The sequence below is a fragment of the Haemorhous mexicanus genome, chromosome 3 (genome assembly GCF_027477595.1).
Source record: "Haemorhous mexicanus isolate bHaeMex1 chromosome 3, bHaeMex1.pri, whole genome shotgun sequence".
Classification (NCBI taxonomy): domain Eukaryota; kingdom Metazoa; phylum Chordata; class Aves; order Passeriformes; family Fringillidae; genus Haemorhous; species Haemorhous mexicanus.
In genome coordinates, this window is record NC_082343.1 from 10,105,813 (window position 1) to 10,131,747 (window position 25,935).

General features: G+C 54.3%; 1 protein-coding gene across 5 annotated transcripts; it reads right to left on the minus strand.

The window, feature by feature from the left end:
- Positions 1-1,762: 1,762 nt before the first annotated feature.
- RRBP1 (ribosome binding protein 1) lies at positions 1,763-24,821 on the minus strand. 5 transcript variants are annotated; one of them, XM_059840791.1, is made up of 23 exons: positions 24,665-24,821; positions 18,574-19,275; positions 15,653-15,801; positions 15,331-15,453; positions 14,401-14,553; positions 13,787-13,905; positions 12,868-13,021; positions 11,075-11,213; positions 10,561-10,748; positions 10,360-10,397; positions 9,148-9,238; positions 8,506-8,598; positions 8,064-8,156; positions 7,882-7,962; positions 7,695-7,784; positions 7,176-7,268; positions 6,185-6,256; positions 5,905-6,000; positions 5,363-5,446; positions 3,714-3,797; positions 3,174-3,272; positions 2,577-2,720; positions 1,763-2,317 (listed from the first exon to the last, which is right to left on the minus strand). In XM_059840791.1, exons 2-23 carry the CDS (start codon positions 19,253-19,255, stop codon positions 2,279-2,281), a joined length of 2,904 nt encoding a protein of 967 aa, XP_059696774.1. In that variant the 5' UTR covers positions 19,256-19,275; positions 24,665-24,821; the 3' UTR covers positions 1,763-2,278. The 5 variants fall into 5 exon arrangements, with proteins under 5 accessions (XP_059696774.1, XP_059696776.1, XP_059696777.1 ...); XM_059840793.1 differs by lacking the exon at positions 24,665-24,821 and adding an exon at positions 23,930-24,325; XM_059840794.1 differs by lacking the exon at positions 3,714-3,797.
- Positions 24,822-25,935: the final 1,114 nt, after the last annotated feature.

Sequence of the window (25,935 nt, forward strand, 5' to 3'; positions counted from 1 at the left end):
GGCAAAATCCCACCAGCTGGGGGGAAAGAGGAGCTGGCCAGTCCTCAACTTCGTGTGCTCTTGGGCAAGGTGTGGCTTTCTCTGGCCTCTCATGATGTCTTTCCCCTTCCATCTAGGTGCCAAGGGAATTAAAACATGGCAACAGTACCATTCCAGGTGTAAAAAAGTCCGATGAATGTCTTTCCCCAAAAAGAGTTCTTTTATTTCAGCTTTGCTCCACAAGAACAGTCCTCCTCTCTGTTCCTAAAACAGCCAGCAGGGCATTGTGTGCCCTGGGGCTGGGGACACTGCACCTGCTCTGGGGCAGCCTTTGGAGCCCTGCTGGAGCCAACCTGCTCCGTGGTGCACTTGGAGCAGCGCCTGCCCTTCCTGCACTGGCTGTGCTGGCTCTGTCACTGCTTCTGTGGGAGGCCTGGGTAGCTGCTGTCTGTGCACAGCAGCTCACAATAAAGGAAAGAATTGTTGCAAAAGCAAAAAAACTGCAAAACCAAAGGAACTGCGTCACTTCCCGGCACCTGCAGCTGCGGGGCCCTTCCTCCCCTGGCTGCTGGGGGTCAGAGCCACCCTGCCATGCTCCACAGCTCCCTCCTCCCTGTGGCTTGTTCGATCCTGACACAATGCAGGCATTCCTTTGCTTTGGGGGAGCTTCCATCCAACAGGTCAGGCATGCTGGGCTGGGGCAAGTGACAGTGCTGACAGGCTGAGGTCACCAGTAGCCCTTGATTCGTGTATTCCTCTAATGTGCCACTAAGTCCAGGAAGATAAGCCACAGGCTAACCCTGGCTGTGGGGCAAAGGTCTGCTTCCTTTGTCCCTCTAGGATGGGGAGAGCAGCTCCCTCTGCCACCTGTGCTGGGACAGGGAGTGGGGGGACACACACAGGGAGGGGGCAGGGGTGGCTCTCAGCTCCCCATTTTCTTGGCCTTTCTTCTTACCTGGTCCCAGCTGAGTCACACACAGCCCTCCCCCACCTTTCATCACAGCCCCAAAAGCCACAGTGCTGAGGGAGGGACAGGATGTTCCAGTCCTGTGGAGTCTCAGGGGTGCAGTACAGGGGTTGGTCACACACTGGCCTTCCCCAGGAACAAAATGGAAGCAGGTCTGCCCCTCATCCTCCTTCCTGGCCTTGGCTCTTTGCAGGCACTGGAGGGACTGAGGGGCCTTTTTCCTCCCCTCTCTCAAAGCCTGCTGATGTCAGCACTGGGCTCAGCAGCTTTGTTGTGGGGAGACAGGCACCAAGCTGTCACGTGGCCTCTGCCATTTCCCAAGAAACCAGCTTGAAAATAAAAAAGAAAGGAAAAGAAAATAATAATAAAAGAACAATTTTTTTAAAAAAGGAAAAAAAAATAAAAAGGAAAGCAACAAGGGAGAGCAGAGGGTTAGAGAGCCTGACAGTAACCAAGGGCCACCACCACCACCACACAGCACCCACAGGGACAGATTACAGGGGAGCACTAAAATTTAAAGCAAGTAGGAGGAATGGTCTTGTCCCCACCATGCCCCTACTGCCATGGTAAAAGTGTCAATCTCTTTGCCAAAACCCACACAGAGAGGCCAGCCCTGGACCAGCAGTGGGAAAACACAGTGGGAATGATGTTTATCTCCTTAGCTTGCAGTGAATAAAAACCAGAGGATGGCTTCTGTGACACAGCTCCTGGCCAAAGCAAAGCCCTTCTTCAGTGACCCCAAAGCCCTGCCTGGCTTGCAAACTTAAAAAAACCCAACACAAACAAACCTCCAAGAAAAATAAAGCAAGGACAAGCTCTCTTCACTACGTCACTTTAATTGCATCGACACCCAGAAATGCACGTGCCAAGAGCCACCCAGCCGAGAGGGCATCCTTCCATGGTGGGTCTTACTTTCACACTCCTTTCACTCAAAAAAAAAAAAAAAAGGAAAAAAGAAAATAAAAAGGAAAAAATATATAATTATAATTGCACTGGTTGATGTACAAGCACAGTCTGTTCCCTTTTCACACACTGTGGGTTCTGCTGGAACAGGAGGGTGAAGCCCCAGCGCGTGCCCGGCGTGGCCACAGCAGCTCCCCAGGAAATGAAGAGTTGTACAAAACAGTATGAAGATTTTCTTACAAACTGCAGTGTTTACTGGTTGGTTTTTTGGATTTTTTTTTTTGTGTTTTCTTGTAAGTTTCAAAACTAGGTTTTGGGTCACTAATGGCTTGTATCTTTTATCTACAGTAAATTTAGCATAAATTTTTATTTTTAGGAATGTGTAAGGCATTTTGGTAAGTTAACTGTAAGGTCCAGGGTGAAGACTCATCAAACTGAAGTCCCTTCCTTTGAACTGTCCTCTTTCCCCTGGAGAACAAAAAAAGAAGTGGGTTACTCAGCTGGCCTCACCCTTATTCTCATGGCAGCTCAAGGCCCAAAGCATTTCACAGCTGGGCCAGGTCCTGCCTGTGGGGCAGGGCAGACCTTGACCACCATCTCGTGTGGTCTCAGCCTTTCCCAAAAGCCACCCAAATGGTTTCTGGCAGCAAGGACCACCTTGCCTCCACTCTTAAACCCCTGCCTGCTGCACACTGCCCAAAGGGAGGGACATGGCCACCACCAGTACCATTTCCTGAAGCTGTTCTTTCAACTTCTTCACCATTTCTCTCTCTTTGGCCAGTTGGTCCTGGGAAACCTTCAGTAGCTCCTGTAGTTTGGTTGCTGCCTGGCCCAGGTCCTTTGTTAATTTTTTCTCTTTTTCAAGTCTTTCCTACATGGCAGTCAAAAGAAGGCACCTGCCTGAGCCTCCCTTTGCCACCTGGTGACTTTTCCCCCTTCAGAACACCTCAGGCCACCTCGGGTCTGTATCAAGCTGTCTCAGTGACCACAGGCCAGGGAACACCCAGTTCCCACCTCAACAGGGAGAACAGGCACTCCCAGAGCTCTCTCTGGCTCCCTGGAGATGCTGTGGGCTAGGACTGGATGGTTCCCCAGTCTGTGAAAAGCCCAGCCTGTGAGTGTTTGCTCAGGGCATCCCACTGATCTCAGCCTGCAGGGATGCAGTGGCTGTGGCCCTGCTGTCCTTCTGCCACACTGGAGCTCTCAGCCCTCTCCTGCAGGGTAACCATGGGATGGGCCTCACTCCCCAGTCCTCAGAAATGATAAATCATGCCCACAGTCCTGCTCACATGTGACTTCTGCTGTCATGGCACGGCCAACTCACCTTGAGATTCTGAACCTCCTCCTTGTCTGAAGCTGCTGCATGTTCAGCCAGTCTCAGCTTTTCCAGCTCTGCTTGCAAGCTGCGTGCCAAGCTCTGGGCCTGGAAAGGGACACACTCAGTGAGCACAGAAGCCAGCATCTCCCACACATCCTGCTCCAGCCACCCCGAGTGCCTGCTGGGTGTGTCCTGCTGAGGAGTTGGGTGCTGCAGACAACAAGGCATTGCTTCCACCGGGGAGATGGCATTTCTCACTTGGAGCAGCAGGAAACCCAGCTCAAGCCCATAACCCTCCAAGGAAAAAGCTGGCACAAGACATGGGGGGGGTTGGGAGAGCTGAATTTGAGGGGCCAGTGATGCCACATGGCTTTAGCACAGCTGCTGTAAGAAGTGGGAGGGAACGTCTCACAGTGATGTCTGAGGCGTGGACAGTGATGGGGAAAAGCCTTCAGAATAATTCTTCCATTTAATTCTGGGCTTCATTAGCAGCCAAGAATCCAGGAAGGCTTTGCACACCCTGGTATCCTCCTTGCCCACACCCACCTCCTCCAGCTCCAGTGCCAGCTTTTGCCGCAGCATTTGCTCCTTCTCCGCCAGCGTTTCGTTCTGCTCCAGCTGGGTTTTCAACTGTGTTGAGAAGAGGGGAAAACACCCAGAAATAGCATTTAAAAAAGATTCAAGAAATGAGCTAGCAGGCACATCACCAAGAGAGCTGGGCTGGACAGAAGAAATGAAAACAGAAGCTTTCCCCACAGCTCCAAAGGGCAATAGGTACAAGCATCCCCCTCTGCAGGGAGATTGCTGATGGCAAGCCCGGGGCCTGGCTTAGCACTGCCCAGTTTTGCCTGATCCTCAGGCAGCACCAGCTGGGATGTGGGATGAGAGGCATCCCATAGAGAAAGATGTGCCTGGCAGGCCCCCAGGAGTGGGAGAAGGCTCCACAGTTAACAAGATTAAAGGAGAAAGACAGAGCACTGCCACTGGTCAGAGGTGTCAGCCTGGAAGGGAACAGCTGCTGCTAATGCCCTCAGCTCAGCTGGAGCAGGATTTATGGAGCCTCTGTAACCCTAATCCTCCCTGGCTGGGAAGGGATCCCAGCACAGCTCTGTCAAGGGGGTGTCCCCTTCCTCTGAGGAGTCTCTGAACCCCACAGGGCGCTGTCACATGGCAGTGCTGTCCTGCCTGCATCCCCCAAAGCTTGCCAGAGGGCTCCCAAGGGGAACAGCCTGGTGAAAGCCAACTGCTATGGGAAGGGACACATGGTTAATGCATTCTCAGCATCCAGGATTCCAGCAGGGGGGTGCTGGGCTGGCTGTCCCCCAGCACAGGATGGGACACAGCACAGCTGAGACAGCCCTGAGCAGAGTTGTGTGCAGTTCTCCATGCGCTGAGAGATGGTGACACAGGACATGGGACATGATTAAGGGTCAGAGCCTCCCCAGGAGTGGCCTCAGCACCCTAATCTCAAGAGGTGCAGGCTCACTTGGCTCAGATGGTAACCCCACTACTCCTCCCTCCTGTACAGGGCTCTTTGCCTCACTCAGCTGCTTCCTGACCGGAGGGATGAGCAGCAAGCCTGGCTCAGTGACACATCCCTGTGACACATCCCTGTGCCACAGCCTTCCCACGAGCCACAGGGGCCTACAGATAAAGCCTGCCAGCTTTCTGGCCTGCACACCAGCTGGAATGCTTGGGAAACCACCTCAGTTTCTGCCAGAGCAGGACAATGGAATCTGACCAGGGCAGCTGCAGGGGTGCAGAACAAATGATTCTACTTCATCTGCTCAGAGATGGATGGATGGATGAATGGATGGATGGATGCATGGATGGATGGATGCATGGATGGATGGATGCATGGATGGATGGATCCAAACCCCTGGCTCAGGGTGGTGTTATGGTGACAAGGGTCCAATGGTGGGGCAGCTGGCTTTTTCTGCTACACGCCAGCTTGAACAAGCCTTGCTGCTCTTCCTTTCCACCCCATCACAGGAGGAAAGACAGGCAAATAAAAATCTCCTCCTGGGTCCCAGCAATCACCTCTGAACGTGTGGTCCCCAGCAGCACCAGGTTAACCCATGCAGTGGCTGTGCCTTCCTGCCCTCCCTCAGCCCATTGGAAGCGTGCTGGCCCCACAGCTGCTTTGCAAGCCAGTCCCAAGGACACAGCAAGGCATTCCCAGGGTCCCTCCTTACCAGGGCCAGCTCCTTGCTCTGCTTCTGTGTTTCAGTCTTTGCTGCCTCCAGCTGCTCCTGGGATTCTGACAAGAGCAGCCTCAACTGCCAAAGAAAGGAAAAAAAACCCAACTCCTTTTATGCACTTGGTTTAGGAACTCTTTGGTCCAAGGAAGCTTTTTTATGATGCAACATCTTCCCAAAGAGGTCATGTTGTCATCACATGCTGACATGCCTGCTGATGCCTGCTCAAGCAAATACAGCTGTGGGACAGGTCTGTCTCACCTGAGCCACAGAAACCCACACAGGCCACCCAGGAGCAGCAGACAGCACCTCCACAGAGATCTCCCTGACCCATCACCTTGCCCATGATTCCTGGCTTTAGGAGTCTGCAACCCAGACTGGAGCAAACATCTCCATCTGTTTTTCCTCTTTCTTTGCAAAGCTGCAGATCCCTGGGGCACTTCCCAGATGCCCAGGGCACTCTTCAAATCCTCAAAACCTGCATGGGTGGGGAGTCAGGGTTAGAAAAAGCTGAAGAAGGCAGCAGCCTCCACACTTACAGCTTCAACTTCTTTTGTGTAGTTCTGGCGCTCGGAGCTGGCTGTCTCCAAGTGATTTTCCAGTTGTGTTTCCAGAAGAGAGGTGTATTCCTTTAGCTGCATTAACAGACAGGAAAGCAGGAGGAGCTTGATTGTGTGAGGTCCAACACATCCCAAACATCCCATGGCTAAAGCCTGCCCTCCCCAAGGCAGGTCAGGAGATGGGGCCTGACTCAACCTGAGCACAGCATGTGTCTCTCTGGCACCTGTGCAGAGACCTCCCTTTCCCAAAAACCCTCACCTGATCTGTGCTCTGCAGATCTGCTTTCAACTTCTCCACCACACCTTCCAGGGATTTCAGCTGCAGGTGTGACTGAAGCAGAAAGGATCAAAGAAGGACACTGAGCACCTTTGGCTCAATCAAAAACTGGCTGCTTTTTGACTCCCACCCTTCCCACTTCATCCTGTACCCATCCAAGGGTAGCTCCATGGAAGAGCTCTCCTTCCCAGGGAGGACAAGTCTAACACACACAGGTCATAAATGGTGGAGCAAGGCAACAGCTGTTGCCTGCAGCATTTCAGATGGCTGCAGTCAGGTTTCAACACCCGAGAAACCATCATGAGACTCAGCACAAGCTTCCTGCTGAAAGCACTTTTTGGTCTGGAAGCAGCAATTTTCCAATGAGGCAGCATGGACTTCATTATTAAGAGAGGCCAAGCTGCCAGAAAAAGCACTTAAACGCAGGCTGGTTTTTGAAGAGGACTCTGCAGATGCTGAAGTGTTTGGAAAGGAGGAATTCACCTCCTCTCCACCGAGAGGCAGGATTGCTCTGGGAGCTGCCCTAGGCACCAGATGTTCTTCCCATCAGGAACACCAGCAGCAGCCACGTCACCCTGTGCAATCCCACAGCAGCCCTCAGCAGTGCTGGCACTGCAGGAGCCAGCAGTGGGCTGAGAAATCAAACATCTCTTGTACAACAACTTCCCCCAGCTCCCTGCAGTCCCAGTTAACTCCAAAACCCCACGTGATGCATGGGGAGCAGCCAGACCATGGAAAACAGCTCAATCTCAGTTCTGCATTCAGGAGGGAAGATTCTACATGAGGTGGGCTTTTTGTCAGCTGGCTTGGTGACAGGTGGGGGAGATTTGGGGAGAAAAGAAAGTTCCTGTGTCTCAGTGTTCACAGCTGGCAGGAACACTGAGAGCCACCAACCAATTTATAGCCAACAGATCCCCTTCTCCTGGAAGTCCAGCTCCAGGAGCACAAACCCAGCTGTGTCAGCAACACACACCTTTTGGAGCTCCTCTTCAGACGCTGTAAGCTTTGCCTTCCACACCTGCTCCTCCTCCTCCACACTCTTCTGCAGGTTTCGCAGCATCCCTTCCTGTGGGCAAAGCCTCAGCTGAGCCCAAACCTCCTGCAGCCCCCAGCAGGCTGAGCAGTGAAAGAGCTGGAAGCCTCAAAAGCCTCTCCAAGGATTTGGGCCAAACAACAGGGGACACAATTAGAATCAGGTGGGGCTGAGGGCTCCTAATCCCTGGCTCAACCAGCCCAGCCATCAGAGCCCTTGCACTGTCTCATTCCATCACCACCAGCAAGGTTTCCAACACAATCAGGCTGAAGAAGAGCTCTAGAAATTCACCTTTACCCTATTCCTCTGTCTCCCTGACAAATACTCCTCCACACAGCAGCTCCCCCCACACACCAAGGGATGCCCACCCTGAGCTCATGGGCAGCCTGGGCTGACAGGAGACCTCTCCAGAGGGGTTTCCAGTGGGAAGCCAACACAGTGCAAAGGGCAGGAACTTACAGTCTCTGCGAGGATCGTTCTGTACTGCTCACACTCTGCCTGTAAAGTGCTTTGCGCTTCCTCTGCCTCTTTTAATTTAAGAGCTGAATCCTAAAAGGAGAGGGAAAAGGAGGAGAGAGAGATGAAAAGAAGAAACATGTGACCCTCCAGCACACCCTTACCCCTCCACTTTCCAGCTATCACTTACTGGTGGCTCTGTTGTGATCATCTGCTGCTTTAGCACACCCACGGTCTTCTCCTTAAACTCCTGTAGCCACGTGTCATAATCCTGAGCTCGGAAAAAAGAGAACAAGAGAGAAGGAGGAAGCTTAGACCTCTTTCCTTCCCGTGTGGAGAGGCTCTGGAGAGGGCTGAGGAAGCCTGTCCCACCTGCTGTGAGGACACAGTGACTCCTGGGAGGGCGGAGAGCAGCGTCTGCTTGGTTCGCGTCTGGAGCGTGTCCAGCTGTTGGGCCAGCTCTTCCTGAAAGAGGGACAAACTGCAATGGATGGAGCTCTTGAGCACCTGCTGGCCAGGCTGACAACACTGGTCCTGCTTTTCTGTGCCTGCAGGGCTGGGGAAACCAGCCAACACAGAAAACTGCTGGTGCTGAGAACCAAAAAAGCATCACTTCCAGTTCAACCATGTCCCTGGTTTCCCAACCATGACCAGTATCAGGGATTCACTGCCCTCAAGAAAAATTCTGGAGAAGCTTGCAGAAGAGTTGGGCCAGTACTCTTCCTAAGTAGGCAGGCAACCCAGGGCAGGCCTCCCTGGTGGCTTGGGGAAGCTGAATGTTTCCCTTCCAACACCAGGGCAATGCCAGGCTCACCTTTGCTTTGGTAGCAGCGAGCAGTTTTTCCTCACACGCCTTCTCCACCGTGGTCAGCGCTTCCATTGCCTTCCAGTTCTTTTCCCGAAGGTCCTGTGGAGAAAACACACAGAGGGCAATAAGCCACACAAAGCTGCTTGCTGGCACTGCAGGGGATTTCAAAGCCACTGCTCAGGGTTTGGTCAGGAGTCTGTCCATAAGCATTTCTTTCTCCCCAGTCTTTCCAGTGGCTCCACACACCCCATTGCTCTGGCAGTGCCCTGGAGGGGACTGGAGTTCCAGAAGCAAGTTCAGGATGCCTGCAGAAGACACAGGCCAAGTGCAGGGATGCAAGGTGGCCTCCACACAAGTGACACCACCTTGCATAGAGGGATAAGGAGCAGAGGAGCAGGAAGGTGTGAAGGAGCCTTCTCAGAGATTGCCTTGGCCCTACCAAGGCAGGATCTCTCTGGCTTACCAGGTCCTAAACCTTCCATAGAGAACAAGTGACAGACCTGTCACCTCAGGCAGCCCACCAGGGGTATTCCTGTTCTCTGGCAGATGAGGCAATGCCTCCGGGGCTCTGAGGGGCTGGAAGAGCCTCTGGTCACACCCCGGAGCCATCAGTAGGTGACCACGATGGGCTGTCTGTCACTCACTCACGTTGTTTTTCACCTTCTGCTGCTCCACTGCCTCCCGCAGCTGTGTGGCTTCCCTTTCCAAGGCTGAGAGCTGGTTTGTCTTCTCCTGGAGTCTGGAAGGGCAGGATGCAGGAGTGAGCCTGAGCAGTCACCCCCCTCACGGGCAGCAAGCTCCTGAGACGGAGACACAGCCCTTCCTATCCTGGTCTGCTCTGGGATCTACACACAGCAGGAGGAAGAGGGAGCAGGACTAAAAACCACAGCCATGGCAATACTGGAGTGGGATCTGGTTTTCTACCCCCTTACCAGCAATAAAAAGCAATCACTGGCTGGCTGTACACACACAAGAAGAGGAAGAAGCAACCTGATGCAAAGGCCAGGAGTTCTGGCTTGCACCACTGGGGCTGCTCCTGTCTGTGGCTCATTAGGCTGAGAGAGCCCACAGCTCTGCCTTTTGAAAGTATCATCCCACTGCCTTGAGAAACCCTAAATCAGGGCTGCCAACCAGACAGCAGAAAGCTGCAGGTTCCCTCCACCCCCTCAGATCCCCCATCTGCCCTGAAGGGACCCTCAGTTTGAGCAAACCAAGGTTCAGGTCCCTGAGAAGAACTACACACATCTCTTGGGGTCTCAGGACAACTCAACAGCTGCCTTCTTTAGAGGGATGCTGGATGCTTGCTGGCAATGGGAGCATCTGAGAAATCCTCCCCCCATGCAGAGCCTGGGCCTTCTTGGAAGTGCCCAGCACATGGACAAGGAATAACAGGCAGGACTCATGACATGGGAAACTCCAGTTAAATGCCAGGAAACCTTTATGTGCTGGGGTTGGGGGAAGAGGTTATCAAACACTGCAATAGGAACCCAGAGTGGTGGTGAATCTCCATCCCTGGAGATACCTGGGAACATCTTTAAAAAACTTCCTCTGGTTGGCCCAGCCTTGAGCAGGGACTTGCACCAGAGATATCCCACACCCAGCACCAACACCAGCAGAACCTCCTGTTCTGCAGGAATGGTCAGACTCCATGTGCCTGCCAGCAATTCAGTCCTACTTCAGAATGGACTGGCTGTCATATGGGGCCAGCATCACAGCCAATTAATATTTTAATTGAAAACAGACCCCCAGGCCTGCCTGGAAGGCAGGAAGCCCTCAGCCACAGGCTCAGTGCTCAAGGAAGCCTGAGACACTTGGACAGCAAGCTGGAGTTGCCACTGCAAGGTATGCACCTGGACCCACCTTGACTGCAGTTGCTTCATTTCTGCTTCATTGGCAGCCTGGAAGAGAGAAAGCACTTTGATATCCTGCCCCAGACATGTGACACAGGTCAGCCCTTTCTGTGGCATCCCAGAGAGGGTCCCAGAGCAAAGACAACTCAGGGATTGTGTAAGCAGTGTCACCCACTCCCCCCCTCCCACCCCAATTAAACAAGCACACAACCTGCAGGTCTCTGTCTTTTTCTGCCTCCCGCATCTGGCCTGCCTCCAGCAGAGCTTCAATGGACTTGATCCTCTCCAGAAGCTTTGCATTCTCTGAGCTGGCATCCTGCAGTTTGCTTCTCACACTGTCCAACTCCAGCAGCTTACTTTTAACCTCTGCCTCGGAGCTCAGCAGCTTGGCCTGCAGCTCTGTTGGAGGGAAGGGTGACAAACACAGTAGGGCAGGTGCAAACAAACCTGGACACTCCCCACCCTGCTCTGCCCACGCAGGATCTTAGCCAAAGAAGCCTTCCTTGGCCAAGGATGCTTTGAGGAGGCACAGGAAGGGCAGGCAGGGATGCAGGCCAGCACAGGAGAGGGACAGAACCACAGACCAGCCCATGTCTTGCTCACACCAACACCAGGCACCCTAACTCATCCCTGGATCCATTTGTCCTGCCCCAAGTGGTTCTTCCAAGCTCTCAAAGTCTCCAGTCAGCCCTACAGCCCTCCCCATGCTGATCCCAGTTCCTCACCAGCAATGCTCTGCTGCTGCCCTTTGGTCTTTTCTGCATCTGCCAACAGGCTCTTGTAGCTGCTCTGGGTTTTGCGGAGCTCGTCGCTGACCTCATCCAGCCTCTTCTGCAGCATCACCTCTGCCTCCCGTTGGTAAGCCTGCAGGGCAGGAAGAGAAGGTTTCCTGGAGCGTGACAGACACCCCAGCCAGTTTGAAGCAAAGCTTCATGTGTCACATGTTCTTATTTATAAGCTGTGTTTTGGGGGACTAAAGTCATCCTCCTGCCACGCTCCCCCTGCGCAAGGAGCACCCCGCGTTGTGCTCACATTTTATCCCGTGCCAGCCCTCACACTGGGAAGCAGACAATACCCAAATGTCTCAGTCCTGGGCCAATTCCATGGCCAACCTCTCCTCTGGAGAGCTCTGAAAAACCTCCTGGAGCCCCGGTTCAATCCGCCCCAGCCCAGCAGGGAGAGGTGCTGGCATGGCGCTTGGCAGAGCACAGACACCCAACCACGTTTCCACAGGAGGAAAAACTGTCTGGGCAATTTGGGCCAGGGAATACCTTTTATTTTCCATCATGGAAAGCAGCAAGGAAGAGGCTGCAAGAGCAAGCATTTTGAGGGGGAAGGCAAAGAGGGAGGAGGATGAGTTGCAGCTCTACAGGTAAAAGTGGCACTCTTACAGAGGGAGAAAAATTGCTCTGCGTGGAGGAGACAGGAAAAGGTAAACCAGCAGGCCTGTCTCTGTCCAAGGGATGCTTTCAGCAACACCAGGAAAGCAGAGCTGCTCTGGTTTTTGAGGATTTGACTCAATATCCTCAGCTCAGAGCTCCAGATGTTTCTGTGGAACACATTCTCCCCAGCACCTTAAGCACATCCCTGACTTTAGAGTCAACTAGTGTGTTTTATTTAATTAGCATTAAGGTGTGCAGTGAGCTGACAGCTCTGGAGTTCTCCCAAAAGTATGTCTAGGAGCTCCTGCTTTGAGTCAGAGAGGCAGCTCCTGCCTTCACACTAGCTGTGAGCTCACATCACCCTCCTTGCTCCTCACCTGCAAAAGCAGCAGGAGCAAAATGCAGTGCACCAAACAGAAAGCCACATCCTCAGGCATACAAAAAAATAAAAGCAAGGATATGGAAGGTCCCTTGCTCTAGGAACTCCTCTACAAAACTATTTTGGCATGTGCAGATAAAGGTCTCTTCTACCACAGCCCCTTCATGAAGAGGCCAGAGCAATTCAGAGACACCCCTCACCCAGTCTGCTACACCAGATTAATGCTCCCAGCACACAGCTTAGCAACATTCAGCAGGATCCCAGGAGGAGCACTGTCAACATGCCAAGAAGATGCTCTTCCCTGTGTGAGTACAGCCTGCCTGCCAGGCACCAACACACCTCTGTGTGCTTAGAGGCTCTGCTTGGGAGGTGCCCTTTCAACACCCGTAAAACCCCCAAACCCAGCCACTCCCTGCTGGCAACCAAAAAAGCCACAAGCTCCATCTCCTACACCAGAGAGAGAGAGCAACAAGCTTAAAACCATCTGAGTTTGAGAGAGAGAGCACCTGCAGAAGAATGGCCTCAACCAGGGCATGCTGCTCCCTGGGCTCTGACAGTGATGCTACACAAGCTTTGATGCATCCACAGGGAACGTGACAAGCTAATGGGAGTGGAGAGCAATTAGGAAGCCTGTCAGGCAGCTTCCTTCCCAACCATGGACATCCATGGCCCTCCTAGCCCTTCCATGGGCAAGTGCATGGATGCATTCAGTCACCCAGCCCTGCAAGGGGACAGGGTGTGCCAGTGCCTGCCTGACCTGCAGCTGCTCGATTCGCTTCTCCGAGGCTGTCGCTTTGATTTCCCAGCTCTTCCTCTGCTGCTCCTCTTGCTGCAGCACCTCTGACTTCTCAGACAGCTCTTTCATCAGCTTGCTGCACTCCTGCCTCAACTTGGCCAGCTCAGCATTTTGCCTGCAGCAACAGAAGCAGGGTTATTTCAGCACACAGGCCAGCCAAGCCTCCCTGGTACTGGTCGGGGAAAACACATCCTCCTGTGGGCCTGATACAGGACTTGAAATGGTGAACTTTGTTTGCCTGTTTCTAGGACACTCCTGGTCCTTCAGGGAGGGGGTGGAAAGAGCCAACAAATCACTTTTTAAAAGCCCTGTTTCAGTCACAGGAGACATTCCTTTCTTATGAAGTAGAGGACACATGGATCTGTGTTCCCAGACACAAGAGGAAGCACTACAGCTGGAGTCCACTCTGTAATTATTTGCCTGCTGTTAATCACCAGTCATTTCAGACTGTCTATAAAAAGGAGTGTGAAATTCTTCTACCTAGCTCCTATTTGTTCTTCTCTCTGTAGCATCACTCCCATCAATCAGCTGGTTGCATTTCTTCTCAAGTTTGAGAGTATGAGCTCCCCTATGGGGGAAAAACACCACAGTACCTTCTGATGGGCTCTCCCCCCTCCACTGCCTGTTGGACCTGGCAGCAGCAGAGGTGATCCCAAAGGAGAGAGGGATTCCCTGCCCTTTCACTTGACAAGAAGTGTGGTTTCATCCTTGTTCCTCATGGTGCACCCCCAAAAGCCATTTGGCAAGCTCTTCCACCCTCATTCCCTCCTCCACCTCCAGCTAGTTGGGGTGTCTGTAGAAGTACCTTTGGGAAAGGGGGTGGTCAAGCCAAGGTCTGCCAGAGGGCAGCCCCAGGCTCTGCCCCTCCTCCCAGCCTTACTTGCTTTCCATCTGGCTGGTGGCCTGGTTGAGGGCATCCCTCAGGATGGAGTTCTCCTGCTGCAGGCGAGCCAGCTGCGTGTTGGGGCCGTTCTCCAGCTGTTCCTGCAGGGTCCGGATCTAGAGGAGCCCAACAGGGGTTAATGCCACCACCAGCCCTTCTGCTGCCCCTGTCAAAGCCCAGGAGGTGAGCAGGAGGGACTGGCAATGCAGGGGAGTGTGTGCTGATGCTGACAGCCCTCAGGGGTGTGACATCCCATGAAGATGCTCCAACGTGTATTCTCCAAAGAGGTTTGGAGGGGGCTTAAAGGGATTGGGGGGGGCAGGGGGTATTTATGGAGTGTAGGGGGTATTAAGTGGCTCTTAGAGGGGTGTGGGGGGACCTGATGGGGTTTGGGAAAGGATCTGGGGGAGTTTAAGGGCTGTTTTGGGGGCCTTAAAGGGGTTTTGGGGGGAAATTCAGCATCATGGCCCAGGAGCACTGCAGGCTCTTGCCCCTTCCCAAGGCTCTCGCCCCCTTGCACGGCTCAGCCTTCTCCAGAATGTCACACATGTGCCACCAGCAGCCACCTGGCAGAGGAAGGAGGCAGGTGCAGAGCACAGCCTGGGGCTCACCTTGCCCTGGAGCTGCTGGGTCTCGCTGACATGGTCCTGGTAGCTGGCCTGCATCCGTGCCTGCACGGCCACGATCTCCCGCTCGCGGGCCAGCAGCTGCTCCTTCAGCTTGCCCTCCACGGCCACCGCCTTGCCCCGCTCAGCTGCCAGCTCCTTCCAGGAAAGGAGGCCCCCAGTTAGTCCTCAGAGCACAGGTCTCCCCATTTTAAGAGGATGTGGCCTCCTAGCTCAGCAGACTACAAAGCTTAGCCCTTTCGTTGCTGCCCCCACTCCCAGGTACATTTAGCACTTACATTTCCTCCTGCATTTTGTTTTGGGCTCTGTGGCCACTGGATGCCACTGTTGTTCCATGTTGGGCCAGCTAAGAGAAAGGAGTAAGACACCTGGAATTTTATTTTCTTCCCCCAGGATAAATAACATCACACAACGTTTGGGGCAAAGCAGAAGAATTAAGCAGATGGATGTGACAGCCACAAGTTCAGCGTGGCAGGGATCTGTACTGCCTTCAACACCCAAAAAAAGGTGGAGGCAGGGGGCTGAGTCAGAGAAGGGCACTGTAAATAGGATCAGGTTCCTTTCAAAGGCACCATCTCAGCTCAGGGGAGCTGAAATGGGGAAGGATTTGTTTTTCTCCCTAGAGGGGAAGAAAGCTGCAATCTCTCACAGAAAGGGTTTTCCCCTGCTTCTCCCATGGCTGCCAACGGGCACTACCCTGCGGTTCTTTGGGCTGGCACCTCCCCAGACTGGAGCAGCCCCAACAGAGGAGGGCAGGGGGAGATCTCCTCTGCTTTTTGGGAAGAAAACAGCCAACAGGTGAAGGGTCCAAAGAGCCCCATCAGGGGGCTGAGATGCGGGGAGCGGGAGGTACATGGAGAGCCACCAAGAGCAGAGGCCACAGCGGGGATGCCAGGAGGGCCACCCAGGGCTTACCTTGCTCAGCTCCCGCAGTTTGTTCCTGGCAGCAGCTGCATCCTCCTGCTCAGCAGAGAGCTGCTTCTCCTTCTCCTCCAGCTGGCGTTTCAGGACAGCAACTGGGTCACCTTTCTGTGTGGCCTGCCAGCATGGGGTGGCACATCAGTGGGGACCACCACCTTCAGAACCATCCCCTCCATCCCACACACACAGGGAACATCCTGCCCTCTGCTCCAGGGGAAAATTCAGCTCCCTTCTCCCAAACACCCTCAGGGCCAGCCTGCCTGAAAATGGGGTGCTTCCCCTCCCCTTGCATTCCTGAGGCTCAGTAGAGCCCTACCGTGTGCCAGGTGTCCTGGATGATTCCTGCTTTCTCCGTCAGGATCTCGATGAGCTGCTGGGCCTCCCCCTCACTGAACACCATGCTGCTGACTGTGGACACCAGTGTCTTGTAGGGCAGGTACAGGGCCCCATCCGAATCTGTAGGTGCTAGGGAGGAGAGAGGAGGGATTGGGACTTCTGGGGACAACAGCAGAAATACTGTATCATCTCAGCTGGCTTCAAGCCCACAGCTGCCATCTCAAGCCATCATCCACTGAGATTTCCAGAGTCACAATTGGTACCTCTCTGAGTGAGAACAGTGAGAAAAGTGTTGGAGACGACACCACACACGTGCTCCTTGAGTCAGCTGCCACCTCAGCCTGGCTCAACAACTGGTCCCAGCACCTGCCATCACCCTCTACCAAAAGGAGAGACTCTCAGCAGGAGCTGGGAGTGCTTTGCCAGTGCCAGGGGGCTCAGACATGTCGGGCATCAGAAGCTGGACCACACCAAAACACAACCTTGCTGAAGGATGTCACTCCATGCATCCTTCACACTGGTGCCAGTGACAGCGAGGCCATCTCCCACCTTTCACCAGCCAAGTTTGTTCCAGCTCTTTGCTAAGGGAGCAACATGACTCCAACTCTTCCCCTGCTAACCTGGGAAGGCCAGGGAACATCAGGGAGCGTGATGCTGTTGTAGGACCTTAGTGCACGATACACAAAGGCAGTGGTTTAGGGGTTCCTGCATGTATCTGTGGCCCTGTGGGCTCCTTTTCCTAGAAAACCACAGAAGGAAAAGCAGTTTGGAGTCCAGTAGCTCCAGAGCCCCTGAAGTCATTAACACCAGGGTCTCCTGAATACAAAGCTTTGGATGCCCCAAGCAGCAAGGTTCAAAGAAGGAGGAGGAGGAGGAGGAGGTGCTGCAGGTGTCAGAGATTCTCCTCTAGAGAATGGACATGCTGGACAAGGCTCCTCCCAAAGGACTGCAGCCCATGGAAGGCCCTACACTGGAGCAGGGGGAAGGTGTGAGGAGGAAAGAGCTTGCAGAGTGGCTCAGACTGTGGACTGACCACAGTCCCCATCCTCCTGCACCACTCAGGCATGGGACGTAGAGGAGTCAGGAGGGAAGGAGTGAAGTTGAGTCTGGGAATAAGTGCTGGGGGGAGTAAGGCATTGTTTTCACTTCTAAAAAAATCTCTGTTTCTCATCTGTTTTAATGAGGAATAAATTAGTTTTCCCCAAGGGGAGTCTGTCTGGCCAGTGGCAGCAACTGCTAAGTGATCTCTGGTAGATCCATCTGGAATGGCAGCGCCGAGCCCTGGCAGCAGCCGTGTCTGGTCCCCAGCCACAGACACTTCCCAGCAGGGCACACCCTCTTGTGCCACCAGGGCCCGAGGCTTGGCTCATGCTTCACTCATGCTGGCAAGTGCAGGGCTGCAGGACAGCACACGGCATCCCCTGGCTCAGCCCTGCAGCGTGCAGGGACACACCAAGCGGAATTCTGCCCCTCTCCAGGTGGAGTCGCAGGAGAAAAATACCTCAAGCCACTCCTGTCAGGTTTGCCATCTGTTTCAGTGCTGAGGATGTGTCCTTGAGCACTCTGAACACCCATTTTTATCTGCCACAGAATAATTTGTTCTTTTGCATTTGAGGAGGAGAGACCACAGCTGCTGAAAACACGTTGGTCAAACTGCAGTTGGTCTCATGGCACAAATCCTACCAAAAGCTTTCCTTTGCAAAATCCCACAGGAGCAGCTAACACATCACTCTTCACTTTCAGGACATGCAGGACTGGCACTTCATACCCAAGGGAATCTAAGTCTGGAGAACCCAAAAACCTCCCAACTTAAATGCTAAAAGGTCATCTCCCAGCCATGTTCCCTCAGCTGTTACAGCTTGGATTTAGGGCTTGCATTTGTGTGTTTTTCACATGGGTGCATACAACAAACCAGTCACCTCCAGTTTCCCTAAACCCACCACCCCTGCAATACCCTCCAGGAGCAGCCACTCCAATCGTTCCAAACCCCATCACTGTGTGGAGATGGTCTTTAGTAAAATCCTTCCTCAGAAGAGCAGATTCAAGGGGTTTAACCCATCTTTGAAACCCAGCAGCTGCAAACGCCCTGCTGAGTAGCAGGCCCTCTTCCAAAATGTGGGTGTGGGAACTGCCAGGCTGCACAGCAGGTTTGGATGTGCTGCAGAAGGGCAGCAAGAAGGGATGTCTTTTAGTTTGGTGGGTTGTTTGGGTTTTTTTGTAAAGAAAGAAGGAAATCACATGACATCTTTGAGAACACGTGAGAGATTTCTGCCATGTGTCCACATGGGAACCCTTCCACCGGTCTGAAAGCACTCATGTTTTTAGTGCCTGTAATTATCACTTAACCAAAAATAAATCCCAAACTGTTCCCACTGGTACAATGAGAGGCAAGAATCCAACAAGAGAGCTGATTTTCCCCTCCCTACACCTTTTTTGTACTCTGCAGAGCTCAGGACCACCTGATCTTTTCCATCTCTGAGTCAATCAAGTAAGGCAAGACTTATGATGGGTAAGTTTTCCCTTTCCTGTGAGAGACACAAAGTCACTTCCCTCTAATTACTCTACAATCAATCCCCTGCAGTCTGAAACTCCATCAGTCCTCTCTGCTTGAAGAATGCTTCTTCACCTCCACCAAAGGAGGAGGAAATGCTAGCAGTGACCAAGTGTGGGAGAGCTCCTCTGTACTTTTAACAGTCAGGGTTCTATGGGGAAAACTCCTCACCCTGGCTTTCCACCCAGATGTGCAGCACCTTGGCAGCTGTCCCTCTCCCAGGACAGGGACATGCAGCCCTCATTCACTCCCATCTGCAGAGCCCAAAACACAAAGCCCAGAGGAACCTGTAACTCTCCAACACCCATGTGCTGGACCAGAGGGATACAGGCAGAGGAATCTGCCCTCACCTGGCTCGCTCTTCTTCTTGGATGCAGCCTTCTTCTTGGCAGGTCCATCATGCTTCTGGTCCTCCTGGGCTGGGAGAGCCTCGCTTTTCTTGACAGTGACAGAGCTGATGACTGGAGCACTTTGCTGAGTACCAACTGGGGGCACTGCCACAACAGGCACCTCCTTGGGGGCCACCTCCCGCACGGGAGAACTTTTGGGGACGCTGACAGGGGGTGGAGCCAGCACTGGGCTTGGAGCAGGCTCTACCTTTGCCACCTTCTTCTCCTTCTTCCTCTTCTCCTTAGGTGATGGGACAGGTTTCTCCTTTTCCTGGGGGACAACTGGCACCGCAGGGATTGGAGTCTCAACTGTTACAGGCTCGGGCACCACAGCAGGCTCAGGAACCACCTCCTTGGGAGGGTCCGTCACTTCCTGACTAAGCTGCTGCTCTGGGATCTTTCCATTTGGTTTCTCTTCCTTTTTCTTCGCTTTTCCTTTTTTCTCAACTGGTTTCTCTTTCTTCTTTTTCTCTAATTTCTGCTGCTGGGTCTTCTCAAGCTCCTTGCGTTGCTTGGCCAAGGCTTCCTCGTAAGATGTCTCCTTCATGGAGAAGGTGGACACCAGGAAGATCCCAATGGCTGAGATCACCATGAAGCCTCCAAAGACCATAACACCCAGCGTCTGAGGGTCGTACACATCCATCCTGCCTTGCTCTTCTGTGCCTGCAAGACACCAGGACAACAGTTAGGGGCAGCAGGGGAGGAAAGAAATGCAATGGCTTTTCTGAGAAGGATCTTCACATGGGCATCTGTGCCTTCCACTGGGAAGAGGAACACTCCAGATTCACATGGCTCAGCCTGACCTGCCTGCACACCCATGAGTTTGTGCTCCTCTGCTCTACACTGCCCAGGTCCAGTTGTACCTCAGTGACTAAATTTCATCTCCAGAAGAACCAGAGAGAAGGAAATAAAAACAGGGATGCAATCAGACAGCCACGAGCCTCATTCTATGTCCACTGGGGTGGTTTTGTATGACCCTAAGCCATACCTGCAGCAGTAAGAGAGCCCTCTTTCAGACTGCTTGGAGCAGGTTGGCCAAAATCTGGGCCTTCCCTGGAGCACCTGGCTTTTTCACTGCCCCCAGATGCATATCCAGGTGTCATCTTTGGGAGGAGAAAGCTTTGCAGCAGCCCTTCCCTCTTCCCTTTCCCTGCTGAGCAGCAGCAGAGACCACACTGCCTGCTCTGAGCTCTGGCCAGCAGGGTTTAGCCACACCTGGGGAAAGATGCTGCTATCTCCACTCCTCTCAATGGCTACTTGAACCTATTCTGGTTTCAAAGCCAATTTTTGGTGGCCCATCCCCGTGTTTCATCCACCAGGGCATCACTTCCATGTGGCTCTGAGGTGGCTCACAATCCCCCAGGTGCTGGTGTCAGGCAGTTAATCTGGGAAAGGACATTTTCCAGGAGTTGCCATGGCTGTGGGTCCCCATCACTGTTACTCAAAACAGAGTGAGCAAAATGCAGGAAGTCCTCAGCTACCAGGAGCTCTCATCCCCACGATTAGCTGTTGACATTATCGAATTTCCTCTTTAAGGGGGTGTGGGTCGAGGAGGGAGGGAGGAAGGGAGGGATGGGCTGGAAGGGGAGGAGGCAAAAATAAGACTAAAACTAAGGAGATCAGCATCTTTTCAAACCTCACTGCTTGCAGGGAGACACCTCAGAGGCCCTTCCTTTCTAAGAGCTGGAGCAGCAAACTTGAATCTGCAGCTCAAAACTGCTCGAGGTGGGGACAATGCAGTGAAAACTCATCTCCAGCACCCAAGCAGGGGGTGTAAACTGGGAGGAGCTGCAATCTCCCACTGGAGATACCCAATCTGCCTGGGAAAGGATGTTCTAACCAGCAGCCCAGCTCTCCCTGCCCACCTCTCCAAGGTAAAAGCAGCAGAGAGAGAAGCTGGCAGGCAGGAGGGCTCTCCATGCCAGCTGGAAACAGCCAGCCCTGTCAGGGCCAATTTTCTACCCCAGGGCACTGCTGGAGATCCCAGCTGATACTGCAGGCATCACTTATTACTATTTCACATCTACCCTGGCCATTTGGCACTTAAATGGCCTCAGCCCATTCTATCCCAGCACATCTGGTGCCAAGTCATTGCCTCCTGACGTTGCTTTGGGACGTCCTAACCAGGACAGACAGGCAATTCCTAACCCACAGTATGAAAAGACTGGAATTCCTCTCCCTGTCAGTAAATAAAAAGTAGGGCTGGAGAACACACACCCCCAATCTTGTGCTGGGTTTGGGGCTATACCAAAGCACCCAGGAGCTGTTTTAGGGCCAGAACAAGGTGACCTACATTTCTCACCCAGCAACCCCAACATATTTGTAAAAAATAAGCTCTGCCTGACCTCACAGCACCACAGTTTCAAATCTATATAAAAATCCACTGCTCCACCTTGGGGCAAGGGCATCCCCAAGTGCTGACAAACGCACTTCAACCCCAGCAGCTGGTACTGCCACCCTCCAAAGCAGCTGGATGGAGCCCACAGAGGATGGGAATAGGGCAAGAAATCCTAATCTCCACTAGGGAGGATGGATGAGAGGACAGGGGTGGTGAGGTGTGTGAGATGGCACTGCTGGATGTGGCATCATGGCACCAGAGCCATGTACCTACCCACTCCTTACCCCACAGGACTGTCCCCAGAAGCCCTTCCAGAGCCCCATACCCTCTGTCCCTCGCAGAGAGCCTCACCCAGCTCCATGGGCCTGCAGTAAAAGCTGCCTGTACCTTGCCTCCTGCTTTAAAGCCAGGCTGAGATAAGGATGCAAATGAGCACTAAAGTCCTTCCTAGCGAAACAAAAGCACCCCAGCAACCCCCTCCAGACCAAAAGCAATACAGGAACAAAGCAGCTGAGAGCTGGGAGGAGCTGTGGACCTGCAAAAGAGCCCTGGCAGCTGCCAGAGCTCCTGAGAGCAGCTGAGATGCTCAGAGACGCCATCCAAGCTCCCACTGCTTGACCAGGGGAACCCCATGCTGTTCCTGAGGACAGATGTGCCAGCAGAAGATTCAAAGGAAGGAGAGAGAGGTGCCAGCCAGGAAGTGATCCCTGGCAGCAGCACTTCCATGGCAAACCTTGGTGCTGTCCCAGTGCTCGTGCCCCGCAGTGCCGGCTCCAAGGGAGGAGCGAGTTCTACCTGTAGGGTTCCTCCTGTGGTCGGGACTTGGCACAACCAGCCCAGCAACTTGTTCAGGGAAGAGCCCATCTCTCCAACGGGGCACAGACAGCCACACAGGCTTGAATCAATCAAGCCAGGCTGGCCCTGACATTTGGGGGATAAGGAAAAGTCTTCCTGCGGGAACTTCCCGGTGCAGAGATGCCAGAAGCATTTATGCCACAGTGTTAGCAGCCAGGAGAGAAGCTCTGCTTTGACATTTCCTGACCTTGCCACCTTTGCCCTTCCAAGGGCTGGAAGTTTGCTCCTGGATTTGCAGAGCAGGACACCATCCCCCTTGCAAGCAAGTGTGCCCTTTGGCAGGAAAGCCCTCCATGCTTCCCACCTGGACAAAGTCTTAGCCAGGACACGGCAAAATAGGGTACCACAGGTAGTCTCACATGTTCAGCCTGACAGCCACGCTTTGGAGAGGCTCAAAGACTTCAGGATCTTCCCTCCTGTAGCTTCTGGTCCTCCACGGGGCATCACTCCTATGACGGCATTTTTCCACCTGCCTAGGAGAGGTCTGTGTGCCCAAGAAGTGAGTGGACACCAGCAGTCATCAGAGTCCATGCTCAAAAAATCAAGTTCACATCCAACGCTGAGCACATTTACTTCCCTGACGTTTCTGGAGCATCCTCCACTCCTCTCCCAGCCAAAACAGCAGAAATCATCTAATATCTCCACACACAAACTCCTTCCCCAAAACAGCAGGTAAAGCCTTTCCCCACATCAGAACAGGAATAAGGTGAACAACTTCACTTGGTGTTCACTTGGCCTCCTCATGTAGAGGAGCTGGCTGAAATGCTGTGCTCTGACTCTTCCACTCCTGTGGCTTTTTCCTGTTATCCATCAAGCTTCCCAAAATCCCAGATAACAGCCCAAGAGATTCACCTCCCTGCACATGCAGCCACCTCTGTTTGACCTGAGCCAAAGTCCAACTCGCCCTAAGGAAGCAGAACCAGAAAAGCACTCAGCCCTGCTGGTTTTTCAGCCCTAAACAATTTCCAGGATGAACCAACCCACAGACATGTGACATGAAAGCACCAGGGCAGTGCTCAGTGTCTTGTGGTCACATTTGTCACTGACAGCTGTGTCAAAAACCAGGCTGGAACTGTGCCACCTGCTCAGCCTGTCCTCCCCTCTGTGACCATACATGAAATCCATGGGAATTCAGCATCTTTAAGACCCAGCCCTCCAATACCCTCGTTTAAATCACCCAGGCCACACAACAGGTGGGCAGGAGCAATGGAAGAGTCAGGTTGTGCAGTAACTACAGAGATCTTATTTCTTCCCACAGCCAAAGGAAAATACATGTTATCTCCTCCTGCTGTCGACAGGTGCTGCAGACAGGAAAAGATGCTCTTGGCAAATAGGACATTGACCCCTTGCACCCCAAGGCTTCCACTTTGCCATGGTGTTAAGGTGGCATCTCAGTTTAGAGCAAAGCAGCAGGGGTGATGAGGGGCCAGAGGGCCAGAGAGAGAACTGGGTTCACACAGATGGGCTCTGCATAACCCACAGCAATGCCTGCCTGTGAAGCTCCTGCAGCATCCCTTCCTCTACATATCCCAGCAGCTTAAAAAAAAAGAGGGAAAGGGCAAGAACGAGGGAACTGGGAGGCCTGATCAGCAGCAGCACTGCTAGTAGATAAAAAAACAATCACCAGATACCTCTCCTGGAGTTTTTCTCTCCACCCTGTTGCAATAGAGACAAAAATTAAAAACAAACGAGAAAAGCCTGCACACCGTGAGCAGATCCTGCCCACGTTGCCAGCAGCCTCTGTTTAAATACATTTTCTGTGTAAGTGACTGTGCACTTCCAGCCTCCCAGCAGCATGTGCTACTCCACACAGCAACTCCAGATCAGCCCATCATCAACAGTTATAGCTCGACTTAATTGAACGTGTCTTAGTGCTCCATTAGCTCTGGCAGCAGCAGCCAGCTGGATTGTGCCTGCCAGCAGTGCTGCCAGCTCCCTTCCTCAGCCCAGGAGTGAGAAAACAGGCAGAAAATACATGTACATATAGGAGAAGAGTGTAACAGCAGCACAACACAGCTGCAGATTGACTAAACTCTGCAGCAGATATTAGAAATTCTCTCTTCCCTCCCTGGCCCGAAGAGGCATTTCACCGCCGGTCCTCATCAGCTCCTCCCTGGGGCTCACATCCAAGGTAGCCTCGACTCCTTCCAGCCACTTCCCGCCGGTGCAGGGCTTCGACGAAGGTGCGAGCTGGCACTCCAGGCGCGGACACTTCTCCATCCCGCTCAGCCACGTGTGCAGCACACGCTCTTCCGCTGGACCGCTTCCCCGGCGGGGCGAGAACCGGGCAGCCCGGCGGGAAGGCTGCTCGCGTCCCGGCTGCAGAGAGCCCTCGGCGGCCGGGGGTCTCCGCCTGTGGGGTCGATGCCTCTGTCTAATAAAAGCTCCGCGCTGCCGGGGGTCTCCGGGTACCAGCAGAGTTTCGTCGGGGGGGCTCATTTAAGGAAAGAAAAGGGACAAGGGACAGCGGCCCGAGCGCCGGGACCTTCAGCGGGTTAATCAGATTAGCAATTGTCATCCGGCCGGCGCCGGGGCAGGACGGCGGCGCTGGGGGCCGGGGGCAGCGCGGGGCCCGGACCTCGCCCTGCCCGCACACGCCGCCATTCCGCGCTCAGGGCCATTCATCCGCCCGGCCCCGCCGCACGGACCGGACCCCGCGCCGGGACCGCCGCCGCTGCCCGCGCCACACGGCTCCGCGCCGGGGCCGCCGCGCCTCGGGGCTCCCGCCCCGCTCCGAGCGCCGAGGCCGGGGCAGCGCCGGCCGGGGGGTCCCGCAGGCAGCGCCGGGGGATCGCGGAAGCGCTGGCCGGGGAAGGGGCCGGGGGAAGGAAGGGCTGCCCTGCCGCCGCCCCTACCCACCCGTGCCGGGTCGCGGTCCCTCCTCGCCGCCGCGGCCGTGTGGAGTCGTGGCACTTTCCGCCGCTGTCTCGCCGGGCTCGGCCGCCGCGTCCCGCCCCGCCCCGTGGCGTCCCGCCCGCCGCTCCGCGCCGCGCCGCGGGGCCCACTCAGCGCGGGGCCGGGCCGGGCCGGGCGGGGCGGCCGCGGGGCCCTCCCCGCGGGGAGCGGCGCTGACCCGCTGGCCCTCACGGTGCCTTCGCCGTCCCTCACAATCCCTCCGCCGTCGCGCCGCTCCGCCCGGGCTGCGGCGGGGCCGCGGGAGCCCCACGGAGCTTCGCCCCCGGGCTGAGCCGCCGGAGATCGGTGTGCGCCGGCCGTGGCTGCCCGCCGGCCTTGCCCCGGGTGTCAGCGTCATCCCTGGGGCACAGCGGGGAGAGCGCGGTGGGGGAGCCGGGGAGCTCCCGGCCGGCGGTGGGGGTGCTGATCCGTGCTCCTCAAGGGCTGGGTGTGAGCACCAGGGAGCAGATTAGACCTGAAAGATGCCCAGCCCCAGCGGGAGCCTTTACTCAGGGCTTGCAAACGTTGTGCGGTTAAACAGCGCTGGGACTGGTCCATCACCCAGCAGCTTGCAGGTCCAAGGACAGGGAGAAAGCCATGGCCAGGATGGCCAGTGCCACGCAGGATGGCGGCTGTCCTCTTGGCACATGCCTTCTGTGTGTCTCCCGGCCCTGTTGTGACCTCCCATGGCAAGATTTATCAGTCAAGTGCCTGCTCACATCAGAGGGAGTTTTCTATCTGGAAGTGAGTCAGAAGGGACTCCCTTTGCATCAGAAGCAACCGCTAGGCTGAACCATTGGAGAAGAGCCAGAGCATCTTCAGGAGATGCTGCATCCTGCCAGCCTGTAATAAAAATATGAGAACTGTCTCAGCCCCATCTCCCCAGGAACGTGTGTCCAAAACCAACCAACACCTGACACCCAGCTGAGTGGCAAAAAGGGTTGGTCTGACAGGGCAGAGGTTTCCTGCCTACTCTGTAACACACAGGTGGCATTGGCTGCACTTTTTATCCCAAAACAGACAAAAGGTCTGGTCTTGAGTGGGAATATGTCTCCCATGCCTCCATACCTTCAGCCAAGCTCAGAGACATCTCTTTCCCTACCTTGCATTCTCCTTGGCCACGCTGCGGGGCACAACCAAGCTTCTGCACTGGCTGTGGAGTAAGAAAGGAATCTATTAAAAAGTGTCTCTGAGGGAGTGATAATTCACCATCACAGCACGGGCTGCTGGGATCT